Below are 15,575 nucleotides of genomic sequence, written 5' to 3' on the forward strand. Positions count from 1 at the left end.
TTCACTGCTACTTTGCACAGCTACTTCAGTGCAAGATGAAAAGGATAAAAGACACAAATATGTCATGAGTACAGTTAGGTGGGCAGCCTTTAGTAAAAAAAAAAACATTTAAAAAAAATTTGTGGATACTATTTTTTTGCCATAGGTAATGAGAGAACTGGTACAGTTGCCATTAATTGACATCTGATTTGGCACACCATTAGGAAAAAAGTGATATTTGAAACTGTCAATGAGGTCACAAAATGCATCTGTGAATGTGAAAATTATTAGAATCCTTATTGTTCAAACTGTGGGCTGTTTCAGACTTCATCTCAAAACCCTGAACATGAGAATTGCCAGCGAGTCCAAACCAGAGATAAAGTGCAACTTCAGCAAGATAAAAGATTTAAAGTGCTGCAGGTGAGTCTTTTCTCAGGGGTGCTGCCACACCTTCACCAGGAAACCGAGAGCCACCCAGTGTAAGCCTTCCCCTACAGTCCATCTCTGGTGGACAAAAATAATCTGAATTTATCAGCATTTATCTGCAAGAATTTCTAAGCTTTTTTCCCCCACCCCTTTTTAAATTCCCTAGGGCACAGGGAAGGAAGGCCTCATCTGGAGGAGACTTTCAAAAGTGAAGCTGTGCCCCAGTTCATGTGAGGGATACTGGGCAAGGGCTTATGATATTGAGTACATTAAAAGCCAGTTAGGGTCTATACAGCTGAGTTCCCATGTACTTACCACCTTACAGGCTTCTCTTTTTGACAAGCAATTCCATTTACAAACCTACTCAGCAACAGTACTCTTGTAAAGTGTACATGTAACAAGTCACAAGTTGTACCATTTATTTGAGTAAATATCTGGTAAATAAAATCATCAGTAAACATTACAAAATTAAATACATTAAAAAAGCTTGCCAGTATACATAAAATTCACAAACATGTACTTTTTTTGAAAAATAAAATATGTTCAGAGCACCCTTGATATAAAATGCCTGACTAATGTCACCTACCAGTAAATGGTAGCTTATCAAACATTCTAGTTAGGACATTTTCCAGAAGGGAGCAGGGATCTCTGCTCTTGCTCTTACAAGTAAGAGAGCCCAAGTTAAGAAGTCTCCCACTTCTCAGGGCAGAGCCATAAACAAAGGCTGTATTACTCCTTGCTTACCTTAATAGGAGAGGAATCTGCATTTGATTAAGACCATGTCATTAAATGAAATACAGTACTTGCAATTCATTTTGGTATCACTGCCTTTCCTCCAGCATGAACCAGCTTTTAAATGGTCACGAACATTTCTCTAGATATCACTGCAGGCCCAAATTCAGTATAGGTTAGCACAGCTCCAAGACACCATGATGTGGAGAGGAAGTGATCCTGGCAAAGCATCAAAGTCAATCAAATAACTTTTAAGTCTACAAATTAAGCCCTTAAAATTCCCAATTTTCATATGCTGTGAGACAAAGAGATAAGATGAGATTCTTCACTGGGCTGCTTTAAGGGTATTTAGAAAAATGGCAGCATTCATTTTAGTAATCTAAATTGGTACCTTTTGATAGCAATTTTTCAATAACCACCATTTAAATAATTTACAAATTTCTCCTTCTATCCATGTGAAACAGTATTCACAACCCACTTTAAAATTTATGTACAGACAAGCACAAGAAACTTGACATCCATGAGTTAAATGTACAACCAACTTAAGAAACGTTATCCAACTAGTTGCAAGGAGAAGTCTCCTAGCTCTGTAAATTTACAAGATCTTCTGGTTCACCACATAGGCTCGCTGCCCCTCATCTCTAACTCTTGGATTCTTCACTTGCTTCAGTAATCCTCAGGTGAAAGTTGAGCAGCATCCAAATTGTTGATATTTTTGATAAAAAATAATTGACACTTAAAAAAGAACCCTTAAAACACACAAAAAAAATTCCTTGAGTCAAAACTGAATAAAATCAAAAAAGTTGTGGAGAAAGACAATTATTTTAATAAAGGTCTTGTATTCAAAGTCCCATTTCCCTTGCCATGTCTCTTACAGAGTGCTATTACTTTGAGTTATTTATATACTCTTCTTTTGAGGGGGACTTAGTTTCCTCATTCCTCTTATCCGAGTTAGCAGCTCTTTGATAAATTCCTAGGAAAAAAAAAAAGAGAATATTAGTAATTTGAATGATCCCATAATACTATAATCAAGTTTGTTTTTTGTTTTTGTTTTGTTTTTTTTTTGTTTTTTTGTTGTTTTTTTTTTTTTTATGTGAATGATACATTTTTATTTAAGCTTTTACTACTAAGCTGGAATTTCCCTGACCTGATCGCCAGGAACCTTATACACATCCTTCCCATCCAGCAGAAGTGTGAACAATGAGCTTTTCCTTGTGACTGTGCTGGCTCAGTTATAACCCATCTTTCAGGCTTTTACTGCACAGGTCCTTATACCAACTACTGGATGAAGCAAAAACTAGGGCTGGATACAATGCAAACAGTCAAAGCAGACTTCCACAGTTTAAGTCTCCACAGAAATCAGCATTCTTGCCAAAAGAGGTGTTTCTCCTGCCACTCTCCATGCTGGAACCAGTATTTTGGTTGGCTGCATACTGAGCTGTACAAGAAAGCTGATCTGGCTAAAAGACTCAGCTGTTTTTCCTCTTGCCCTGCTACTTTCCATGCTGGCTCAGCTCTCTGACCAGGCCCACCACTCAGCCCACACTAATGCTTGGGCAAGTCCAAGGAAGGAACAAGGAGCCAGAGGTAGCACCACTGGTTTATCATGGGTTAAGCTGGTTGCAGAACTGAGTGAATGACACTATTTCGAAAACAAACAAACACACACAAACTAATCCTCCTCAAAAAAAAAACCCCAAAAAAACCAAAAACAAAACCCCAAGAAACCCAGAAAACAATAAATCAATTCATGGACCAACCCTTTATTCTGTGATATTAACAGTGATATTTTCCCCATTTCAGCAGATTTCCTCTTTTTTAAACTATATGAGAGCAGAAGCTTATAGATTTGCATCTCTGAAACACTTTTAGTATACAATTTCTTGCAGTTGCATTAAAAGATAAATGACTTCTTTAATGTCACATTGGGAAAATAATGTTTATCCATAGTACTGTGTATACGCCTATGAAATGGTTCTTATGAAATCAGCTAGCTGCAAACATGGAATGTAATTATTCAGTTAGATTGATGTGAAAGGCCAGGTTGGACAGGGCTTTGAGCCTCGCAGATGTTGTCCTGGCCCTTGACAGTCAAACTAGATGATCTTTAAGGTCCCTTCTGACCCAAAACATTCTATGATTCTATGAACCAACTAAAAACATGATTTCCTGGATGAATGCTTGAAGTTAAAAATTCCAGTGAACAAAGTCACTATTTAAATGACAACACAATACCTTTCAAAAAAAGTCAGGCTGAAACACGTATTGCAAGGTGCTACACTTTGAGTAAGGAAAGTCTATGTAAATGTGTATTTTAACCTGAGAAATATGTCAGGATTTTCTGGTGGAACCATCGTCCCAGCAAATCAATTTCCTTTCCTGACAGATTATGCACCTCTATAGTGAACTGCATATACTGTTGCACCATGGTTATTGTTGCATCCATACTACCTGTGGCTGCAAAGAACAGCAGCAAAGGCAGAGCAGCTACACAACAGTGGGGTTTGAACTTGAACTAGGTGAAGGCCACTTCAGGAATACATCTATGCATATCAGTATTATGCTTCTCATCTGGACAGAGAGCCTCATAAGATGATCAGAAAAACAGGTGTCTTAAGACCCCCAGATCCTCTCCCTCCATCCTCTTGAAGTTGTCTTACTTGACAAAGGCACAAACCACTGCAACAATTTCACTTTAAACTTGTCACAGTCCAGTACTTCTCCACCAAAAAATCAGAGGAGGAAGACATGCTTACTCTAAAAATTCATATCTTTCAACAAACTTTGCATTAATTCTGTGTTATCATATCATCACTGTAAGGATCTGATAGATAATGCAAAATTATATGACATGGTGCTGCTTGAAACACAAACACACTTTAGGATTTTTTACTATCAAATTTATATAAAGCCCTACAGTACAATCATTAGAGAAATAAAGCCATCTTAGGATTTTTACTTGGGATTAGTATCATTTGTATTGCCTCTCAGCAAATCTTTCCATTTAAAAAACTAACAAACTATAATCCCACCAGATTAAGACAATTTTGGAGAAGAATGGGCTGAAGTGCAGTTATTTTAGAAAAACTTTTTAAATTGTTCAAGCCACAAATACTCTACAAGAAGACACTGCATCTGGAAACTCCAGCAGTTTCACAGAAGTAAGAGCCTTATGGGAAGGGACATCTGTAGAGTGGACAGGAACAGCTATGGTACTCTGTAGTCATTAGGGATATCCCACCCTGCCATTCCTCTGCCCATTCTCCCACAGCTCAGTAGAGTCTGGAGCAAGTTTCCCTTAGATATGAAATGTAGCCAAGGGTCAGTTACTTTTTAATATGACATTATAGCAAAAGAGAGGAATTAATCCCCTTAATTTAGAGGAGTTATCAAAAACACCATCTTTTGTTTGCTTGAAGTTTTCAGGCAAGTTTAACACTACCTGGAAACTTCCTAATGCTGCCAAAATAAACAAAATTATAGGGTTAACCTCCTAAAGGAGATCTGAAGCAACTGTAACTATTAAGGCAGAGAAGGAATTAATGTGAAGAAGTACATATAATAATTTTAAAGGCTTTATCCCCAAGGAACTTTTTTATTTCTTGAAATAAGGGTCTGTGGTGCCCAACAAGAGCATGTGGCAGACCTTTTGCATAATGCAGTAGTGCTGTTGTGCACTTCCTGTAGACACCCAAACCACAGCACTGGTTCAGCAAATTTCTGATTTAAGTATCACTTTGCATCTGACACTCACATGGCGCTGGCTGTCATCAACACAGTTGTGCTCTGGTGCGTGTGCCTTTCTTGCTTTGCTTTTCCTTCCCCATGAAGGAAAATTAACATTCTAGAAAAGATGTATACTTTCCCTCACACAGGCAGGAAAAGTGACCTCACAGTATTTCAGTAAACCTTCACTTTATAACTAAGCAACTCAGGTTTATGTCACCAATAACCATTTTGTTTTCTTAAGCCATTGCTCAAAAATTTCAGCGTTGCTCCTTGTGGGCATTTGAGTCAAGACTTAATATCCACATCTATCTCTACCTTGTACACAAAAATCATTTTACACAGAGCATTTTACTGAATTCCCCCTTAACAAGATACGCTGAAATTTAGCATCAGACGTTTGAAAGCTGATCATATACAAATCTATATTAAAAACACTTCTGTAATACAGGTTGAATAATCTACCTATACCCACTAATTTAATTCATGGAGTTAAAAAACAAGAATAATTCAGCTAAGGATTCAAGAACTTGTTCATTATTCCTTGAAGAGTTATAGCCACGAATACACAGGCTACATGCACTTCTAATACAATAAAAATCTCACACCAGCACTTTGCCTTGGTAAATAAAATAAAAAATAAAGTTTTTAGAAAGTGAAAAAATGCATGCAAACTTAGTTAAAACTCTTTTTTACAGATTTTCTGCAAGAAGGCACCCTTATTACAAATATTGAGGATCTTGTTAATTTGTAATACTAAATCTTTGTTTCTAGAAGACATCTTTCTAATTCTAAAGGCAAATTTTAATGAGAGACAGACTAAATCCACAGTTCATTTGAACTCATCAATATTCAGCCTTTGGCAAAAAAAAAAAAAAATAAAGGCAAAAAACAAAGGTGAAATGATAATTCAGGAAAGGGGAGGAAATCACCTCTCTGCTTTGGTGATGTGACTCATTGTTTTAATGAGGTCATTTGACAGACAATGAATTCCAGGCTTCCTATTCAAGTCTTCCAATTAATCTGGAGACTAATTAGACTGCCTCTCCAGATTTCTTTTCCTCAAACAGTACATATGTAGTAGGACTAGTTTTTAAACTAAAATTTAGAGTTTCTAGTCTTCCTGCTTCACTAGAGCGTGAAATGAATCCTAAGTCAGCTTTCCTTCACAGCTTTACTTCCCTATAGCCAGGTCAAAAACCAAGATTTCCTTAACTGTTTGCCCAAGGCCATTTCTTGGAGATGGCTTTATTAGTTGGATGTAAAGACTAAAGTCAGCCTAGAGAGTGATCCCCAGCTACCTGGGAAGAACCTAAATAATAACCCAGCTTACTGCCAAACACCTTCTCAACACCTGCTGAAGCCAGTTGTACAGAGAGAAGGGAACCGCTTTGGGAGAGCAGGACCAGGAGATGCCTTCTATAAGCAAGAACCAGTGCAGCATCTCTGTAGCCTCCCTGAATGATGCCCTCAACATGCCCTCCCCAATGAGGCCCCAGCACCATCAGTGTCCAGAGCATGAAATTTTTGTAGCAATTCAGCTTCTTGGTGAGCTCTGTATAAAGCAATAGCTCCATACCACAAAGCTACAGTAAAGACTTGCAGCCCAATTATTCTTCAATTCAGCAGCATGTAAACAAGCACAGTTTATACGTGTCAAATCACCACTTGCTCTTCCCTTCTGATATTGCTGTGGGTATTTAGAAGTTTGTATTCATGAGTACTTGGAGAAATGAAAACATGCAAGCTTAATTCCCTCCAATGCTATAGTACAAAATAGGGCAGATCTCAGCAGGCACATAAATAGTTTTAGTTCACTGAATTCAGTGGTCAAATGGATAAGCAAGAAATCATGTTTTACTTGAAATTCATCTGCCTGCATTGCTTTTAAACAAGCATGTTTTCTAACCTTTTTTTCTCAGCAAATCTCCTATTTAATTTCAAGTAGTATGGACACAAAATACATTTGCTGTGTCTTAATAATTTACCACCCATCAGCTGCCCTGGCTTGCCCAGATGTAAGGCAGCACACTGCATGGAGGCTTTAGTACACATCTGCAGTGACTATTGCTTCTTGTGGGTATCCCTACATATTGCTGCTTTGCAATTACATAGAAAAAACAAATAGGAACATTAACTGGAAATAACTCATAACATATTAGGACCAAAATAAACATAAGGTCCTTAAAAAGTTATGGGTTCTGTTTCAGAAGCATTGACCTTTCTATTAATACCTGTATACTAACAACATACATTATGTCAATTATTAAAACATACATTATGTCAATACATATACAAAACAGCTTTTATCTTTAAAAACTACAGTGCCTAGACAACTCTAAAAGTTGCATGACAAGCCTGTCATTGCTCCAACTAGGAATTAAACTTGGAGAAACATGCAGTTAAGCAAATGCATCTCTACCTTTTTCAAGTGTTAGAAGCTGCTGAAATAGTCCAACCACTGAAGTAATTGAGTAGTCAGTAACTTAAATCTCTGCTCAAGTTACCCAGAAAATATGCACAATTCAACATAGTTTGTTTGCAAACCATATTAAAAATTATTACTAGAAGTTTCCAGCAATGCAACTTCCTTTAATGATGCAACTTCATCTCCTTTTCCCCATATTTTGCACTAAGTGAAGAATTATAATAACAAAATAGATTTAATCCTGCCTGAATGAGAGTGATCTCCAGCCCATTCATCTGAAGCTTTGTATATTTCTATAGGAAAATAAAGAAGTAAATAAACTGCAAATCTAATTTATTCAGTTCTCTTCAAAAACTCATTATCTGCAGACCTTGTGTTGCTCAGCTGCATCTTTTGGAGCCAGTGAGCATAAAAATTACCCACTCATTGGATTTTTCTCCCATGGCAGTTTAAGAGTTTCTTTGCCTTTTTTCCTGTTATCACTTTGATTGTCCCACTAATTCACATCAGCCACAAATATTACAAATTTTCTCCAGTGCCCAGTCTAAATAAGTGGCCTTGCTGTTACCAATAGCAGAGATAACAGCAATACAGATTTAGTCAGCCTTTTTCAAAATACAAGTCTTGAAAAAAGCCTCATGGATTTCACAATCACAACTGTCTTCCTATCCTAAATAAGACTATTGTGGAAGTATCTAAACATCATCATCAAGATTGCAGATTATATTTAAATCTGTTATATTCACTGAGAACATTAAGATTCTCCACCATTGGATGATGACAGAGAACGTCAGACAGAGCTGAGACAGCAACTCAACAAAGGCCAGAGTGGGATTTTCCACAAGCGACGTGTGAGACTGCATGAAGAACTGACTGCTCTGGCACATAGATGATGCAGGAAGAGGATGCTGCTCCCTGCTCCTCTTCAATCACAAAAGTTCAGATCCAAAATTTAATTATGGCACTGATTTAGCAGATACTAAATCCTTTGTGTACATAATAACTCTTTACATAAAGGTCCCACATTAAGCATATTTTCATACAAATTAAAACAGCCATAACTGCTACCTAAGAAAAGCTTTTCATATTTTAAAGCGCATTCAACACTCTAGCTGTATTTCCATTAGAAGAAAGGTTTTGTAACAGTTCCTCATTAGTTACTGTCAGCTACTGTATTTAGCCAAATTATTAAAGAGGTTTGGAACTCTTTCCATGTTTTAAGAGACCTTAGTTATAGTTATCTTACTTAGTTATAGATAACTCAGTTACCTGAGTTATAGATAACTCAGCTTCCTGATGAAAAATCAATCCAGGATACATAAAAACATTCCTCAGTGTCTGCTTAACCTTTAACCTAAATGGAAGATACTGAGCAAAACTGACTTCACATATACATTTGCAGGTTTAGAGGGTTTTTTTCACAGCTGAGTAAGAGCTTTGAGTTATTAAGCTTCTTGCCTGTACTATTTTTCTTTGTTGTGAATAGCAGGGACATCATATTACATAACCTTTCCCCCAGTTAGGGATTACTACCTTTTGCAAAAAAACTCTTGGTGATAAAACCCCTAGTGCACTTGACAGACTGTATTTCATTTGTCAAGAGAAATTCCATTTGCTCATATCCATTCTCCACAAATTCTCTAAACATCCTTTCACAAGCCAACTACCTCAATAGTTTTGAATGGTCTGCAAATATAAAAATATTGGAGATTTTCTAGACAAAGTGTTGATCCTTATATAGCACATTTAAGTCAACTAAAAGGCTCTTTTGTCCATACAAGTGGCCTAAGCTAGCAGTCATGCAGTATTACTGGGCTCACCATGCCATAGACGAAGATAAGTAAAACACATCCTGGGATGTGAATCATTTTGGAAACTATCCTCACAGAATCAATTAAGGTAGAAAAGGCCTCTGAGATTGAGTCCAAACTACTAACAAACACCACTTTGTCAACTAGATCATGGCAGAAAGCACCTTTCCTTGAACACCTCCACAGTAGTGACACCACTATCACTTTGGCAGCCCATTCCAATACCTACCAACACTTTTTTTGAAGAATTTCTTCCTAATGTCTAACCTAAACTCCCTTTCCATAGCTTGAGGATATGTCCTCTTCTCCTATCACTAGCTCCTGTGAGAAGAGGCCAACACCACCTGTCTACATCCTCCTTTCAGCTAGTTGTAGAGAGTGAGCGGATTTAGTACCCTCTCAGCTTGGCTATCTCTAAAGATTGTCAAGGAGGATGACAATTCTCACAGATAAGGGAGCTACCTCCATCCCATCCACAAAGGATTGAAGACATGGGTCACCAGTTCAGTATTAAAATCTCACCTTGATCCAGGTGCCTTGAGGGCAGACAACAATGTGTCCAGGATGCTGTTTCCTGCAAACTGCCACACCAACTTAATTTACCAGTATGACACAAATCTTTCCTGTAGTTCTACAACCAAGGTTTCCAGTGGAACACTCACTGACATCTGTCATGTACCCTTATTAGCTCTCTGAAATTTGTCCTTGCATTGTGTCAATCTTCACAGCTAAAAAAAAATCATTCATATAGCATGTTTAATGAAGAAGGAAAAAAAGTATTGGATCTCTGCCTTCTTCCTCTGCCTTCAGATAACACAGAGATAAGAGGTCAGCACATGACTGTCTCTTGAACCCTTGGCAAACTCTTCCTCCCACCAAGTCATGACTCCAGCTTTCTCTTACCATGCCAGGCTCCACATGCCATATCCATCTTCACACCTATCTTAAGAAGATGCACCAAGGTTCAATGGCACTTGCTTAGAGAAGGCTGGAGAAGGCTGACAAGGTCATTTCTAGTGTAGCATTACTACAGTGAGACAGCTGAAGACTTGGTATTATGGCATCTCCATAATGGAAGAGGTTTGTTACCTGCTGCAAGGCAACCAAGATACAACATACAACAAACTCTACAGGTGTTATTAGTTGAGTCTTTCTGGGTTAATTCCCCACTGTCAAAATATTTGTACCAGCAACTATAATAGCAATTCTGAAGAATCTTCCCAATTTAGCATGGAAATGAATAAAAAATGGAAAAGCCTTGAAGAAAATAGCTCATAGACCTATTCAACTGTACCAGCAGTTATTCCTGATAGTCTATCCTTAAGCCCCACCAGTTTATGTGGCTACAGCTGCAGATATTACAGAAGAACCAACCTATTTGCAACCTTATTTCAAAACCAAACACCTGGCTTCTAGTCATGCACAGCTGAAACATCTCTGACAAGAGGAATTCTGTAAGCCAACCCCTCTATTAAATATTGTGCAGCAGCCACTTCTGGGAAACAACTGACTCTATAAATGGAACTAACAAAGTGACCTATGACATAGACTTTTGATTTTTACAATGAATTGAAGGGTTTTTTTTCCAATATTTACTGTTCCTAGTAAGTACACTTTACTGTATGAAAAGCAGGCTATATTGGCACTGGACACATTAATAGATACACAAGCTGAAAGCTGAGTAACTAAATCCTGCTAGAACAGGTTAACTCACAATTTTATTCAAGTCCATTCACACATATAATTAGCTGAGCTGCATATCTGCATAAACATTCTCAGAATAAATTGTACTGTCCTAGATAAAATTAAATGATTTCACAGTGAAGAGTGTAGTCCAACATGCAAATATTTTAGCCATCTGATGATAACTATATTTAGATTTCATGTATCAAGTCAGTATAGTCAGTAAGGACATTACAGCAAACAATATTGATAGTTCAGCTGGAATGACCAGCAGTTCCTTCACAGGGTACCATCTCATTCCTATTGTAGCTAAGTGACAGGCACAAACATTTTTAGGATATAAAGGTCCAAGTCTATCAGCTACAATTAATATTCATCTAATTACTTAATCATAAGAATTAAAAGAAAGTTACTTTGCTTGAACATAACTACAGTTTCCCCAGGTAAATAGCATTTTAAAAAAGTCTTTTACCTCTGTTGGTTTGTAGCAATCTACAAGAGTTTCCTAGAAGCAAAATATGAAAGTGTCAGTATCCATACAGAGTAATAGTGAACATAAACAAGTCATGGTATGAATCATCCCCTGGCCAGGGAGGGGAGAAAGAAGCAAGAACAGGAATCACTGAATAAAGATATTGCTGAAAACCTAAAGCTATACAAGTCACCTTTGCTCCCTATGTGGATCAGAATGATTTGTACCAGGAGAGAAATAATGGCTTCTTTCTCCAGGTAAGAAGTTACAAAATCCCTGTCTTCAAGAAAAACTGAGAAGAGGAGGCGAATCCAAGAACATTTCTCCCAGGAACAGACATTTGAAAGGCAGCTTTCTGTGAGGACATGAGAGTCTTTGCAATGCAGAAATGGAGACCTTATTCCTAGCAGGGCAATCCTAGCAGGGGGCTGCTAGTTGATTGCCCAGCTAGTTTAGGCAGAAGCAGCAAAGCTATTTATGAATGCTGACTAAACAGCCTGGGGCCATGCCCCACGTCTCTGTGGCTGGCCAGCGGGCACCAGGAAAAGGGTGCTAACAGGCACTAAAATGAGATGTGCTGCAGTGAAGCACCACATTAGTCAACTCCCAGGGGCAAGCTGAGGGCAAGCCACGACTCTAGAACAACTTTTCTTTTCCTAGTGCATCTGAAAAGATTATAAATGGAGACATTTGCTGTTGGTTTTATATATTGATTTAGAGAGAGATTTATATTAAGGCAATAATATTTATTTTCCTTTCTACCTCATCCTTCCATTCATCAACTCCTACCTTACACAAGATTCAAAAGTTTAGAGAGCTGGTTTAAATTGTTTAATTTTGGCAGATAGTTTTTGAATTTCCCAGCTAATTTCTGTTTCTGAGCATCTTACCTTTCTTTGAACTTTTTGATGGGTTCCAATTTCTTTCTAGTATAGGCAGAAATAACTGCCAATAGTCTAAGCACAAGGGAAGATTTCTGGTCTGTATACACATTTCTACTGCTGAAGTGAATCACAGAAAGTATCTAGTCATCATAACTGATTCTCAGTTATATAGCTTTTCTCATATGCTGTTCTTCATTTTCCTATGTTTTCTGTTCTTTATTTTATATACTTGTAAAATTAGAATAAGGCTAATTTGGCTTAGCATATTTCCCTCTATTCTGGGTTCTTTGAACTTTTATTTACTAGTGTTATCGCCTACCTTCTAAAATTTTTTTATCTAAAATGATTGTGATTAACTTTGAACAGTCTGGTAGACTATGCTAGACTGGATCTAGGAATCTCTCCATTCTAATTCTACATTTACAGTGGATTCAATCAAACACAAGATATTGATCCAGATGCATTACTTCAGCCACCCTCTGATTTAAAATTATAAAATAATATTACCTGTAATTTGAGAGCTCTCTCCTCTTCATTGGCTGCATCAAGAAGGTCATCAATGTCAATTTCTACCTCTGGCATTTCTTCTTCCTGAAATGCAGAAATACCCACTTAGTCCATAGAGCTATCTTTTAACTGCTTTCCAAAAGCAGCCTAGTGATAGCACACAAACCCATCTTCCTGGAGCCAGCCAAGGAAATCAATAGGGGATGGTGGCTTGATTCCTTGCTCCCAGGACAGCATCAAGCCAGGCCCCAGCCCCACAGAAGTGACAGCTCATAAGAAATCTTTGCTCTCAGCCAGGACCTGTTACTAACTCATGGCCAGCAGGACAAGTCATGCTACTCTCACAATACTGGGCAAGACGATGAAGAAGAAAAAGTAGAAGGAAGAGCAAGTTTATAACAACTGCAGCAGCCACAAAAATGTTTTGAAAGCATTTTTGATTGGACTGCTTTTCTTGGTAACACTGTAGAAGATCTCCCTTGCATAAAGCTGGCTTACAAGCATGACATACATGACCCATCAGAACTCAGATTTCAGTACCTGCAGTGAAGCACAAAGTCTAAGAAATAGAGTACTTTAGAGATTTTTTCTTAAACCTCCTCCACCCACACACTTCTCTCTCTTTGCATCACCAACACATCAGATGCCTTGTTCCCTGAGTCAGAGCAGCAGTCCATACATTTTGAAGGACCTCTGAGCTCTAGAATCTCAATGAGAATTCATCATCCACAGATAGCACCACATATTGCATTTTCAGTTATGAAAAAAATATTCTGCTGGCCATTTTATACATTTCTCATAAAAATTGTTATGCAGTTCCCTGCTGCACATATGAAACTCTGGTCTCAGCCACCAAGTCCAGCCTTGACAGCAGCCTCAGTGCCATGGCACACAGCTCCTCTGTTGCCTCTCTTCCACCTGAGCCAACACATGGGCACTACAAGACTCTCCTCTCCTACAAGTACCCTGCCATCAATTGACTCGCTGATGTGGCATCACTTTGGCACCTACCTACTGAAAACAGGGACCTGAAGGCCTCCAAAGGGGAGGATGGATTTAAGAGTCAGGATGAAGCAAAAAGATCACAGCAGCAGCTGCTGCCTTCTTGTACCCCACCAACACTTCTCAAGATCCTTTAAAGAAGCATTTTAACAAAAATGCACTGATTCTAGCAAGTTGCAGAAGTTTCAACAATTGTGAAATAATTTAACAGCTCCAATAGCAACTGCCCCAGGTAATACCAAAATTATTCTTCTACTGGGTAAAAGATAGCCCAAACATTAGCAATGAAGATAAGTTAGTTCAAGTTACCCTAAGTGAAGTTAAGTACCAAAGTAGCAAACAAGTTGTATCAAACTCCGGCTAAAATGCCAACTGTTCAACATCTTTTTGAGTCTGAGGAGGAAGGACAGAATTTGGATGATTAAGTCCTCCATTCCCCATGTCTGAAGGAAAGTGTGCAGGGACACTGTAGTGCAGTCATGCAGGCAGTTATACCCAATGAACAAAAATACATAAGGCACACCCTTTGCCCAATCAACCCAGTCAAAGGAAGGGTGGACATTTGCTGAGATGAAGTAAAGATACCAATTACTGTAACACAATCTGGCAATATGGGAGTTTCTAACCAATGCAACAAATTCACTAGCAGTTTAAACAAGACGAAGATAAGTCTTCCATGGGCTATATACTCAGTAAAAGCCATCAGAATTGGAAAGGATAAAGAATAATCCATAACAGTGGTACAGTTACTTAGTAGTTTATAATCCCAACTCTATGCTAATTCGCATATCACACCAAGAACCAGAAATTCCCCACATGGTTAGTAAACCTCCTGAACATTTTATCTAAGCAGCTCAGCCTTAATACTGTTAAGACAGGGTGCCTGGAGTTACTGCTAATATTGTAAACTTATCAAACTACACATCCACTGAACTGTGTAAATTGCAATTGTGCACATGTTTGTATTCAGAAGTGCTGTTCAGCACATTGAATATTTTGTCAGATACACATTTTGAACTCTGTCCCTTGGAGTGCTATTCTAGCAAACTGAAACAACATTGAAAAGCAGCAGTGAGGGAAAATAGCCTAGAAGGTATATAATGCTTTTTTGTGATCATACTTAATTGAAGTTGAGTGCTCTGAAAGGTTAGTTTTACTCTGAATTGTACCAGTTAAATGGAAGAAATCCTTGCTTCTTCCTTCTTCTTCAAATCAACTTTCTCCTACATCTTCAAGGTTCACAGTGCCATCAATTTAGAGGGCAACTGTGCCCGCAGTTCACTGAAATTTCAGTATAAGAGGTAACAGAGCTCCTGTACATCACAAAAAGTGATAACATTAAATTAATTACAAATGTTTCTGAAACAAAGAACTATAATTGGCAATAACAATGGCATTCAATTTAGTTACATCTTCTGTAAAATATCATGTGTATCTTCTTCACAGCAGATTTGAATGCTGATACATAACATAAAGGGGAAGGGAGAAGCCCAAAAAGGTAACTCTTGTTTTTATTTTTGGTTGAATGAATAAACAATCAAAACAGCTTTTCTTCATCTGAACTACTGCACCTGCACGATCTGAAGAGTTTTATGTAAGGCAAGAAAAACATGCCCTTATGTCAGGAGCCTGACCACTCCATAACAGCTGTAATGACAGAGGGAGGAAAGACAAAGCCATAACTTCTGTTTGACAGATTTTATTAGTGAGATTAGTCTGGTTTCTCCAATTACAATTCAGCAGCTAGATACAGACTGGGCTGGGCCAAGCCTGAAAGGGTCTGTGCATAGCCAAAGGATGGTATTTTAAGGGTCTTGTTACTGTCATGAGGCTGTGCAAAAAAACAAACACTGTCACCAGTTCTGTTTCAGTAAGAGGGAGATGAAGTGATGCATATAGCAGATGCAGGGGGGGATGGGGGGGGG

General features: G+C 38.1%; 1 protein-coding gene across 1 annotated transcript in view; it reads right to left on the bottom strand.

Annotated features, from left to right (window-relative positions):
* Positions 1–794: 794 nt before the first annotated feature.
* PPP1R14C (protein phosphatase 1 regulatory inhibitor subunit 14C) overlaps positions 795–15,575 on the bottom strand; it is a 51,531-nt gene continuing 36,750 nt past the window's right edge. Inside the window, exons 2-4 of the mRNA XM_021540621.2 lie at positions 12,649–12,732; positions 11,258–11,290; positions 795–2,110 (exon numbers count right to left, since the gene is read on the bottom strand). Coding sequence (XP_021396296.1) covers positions 2,036–2,110; positions 11,258–11,290; positions 12,649–12,732 — 192 coding nt within the window. The 3' untranslated portion in view covers positions 795–2,035. The remainder of the gene's footprint in view (positions 2,111–11,257; positions 11,291–12,648; positions 12,733–15,575) is intronic.

This window comes from Lonchura striata, chromosome 3 (genome assembly GCF_046129695.1).
Source record: "Lonchura striata isolate bLonStr1 chromosome 3, bLonStr1.mat, whole genome shotgun sequence".
NCBI lineage: Eukaryota > Metazoa > Chordata > Aves > Passeriformes > Estrildidae > Lonchura > Lonchura striata.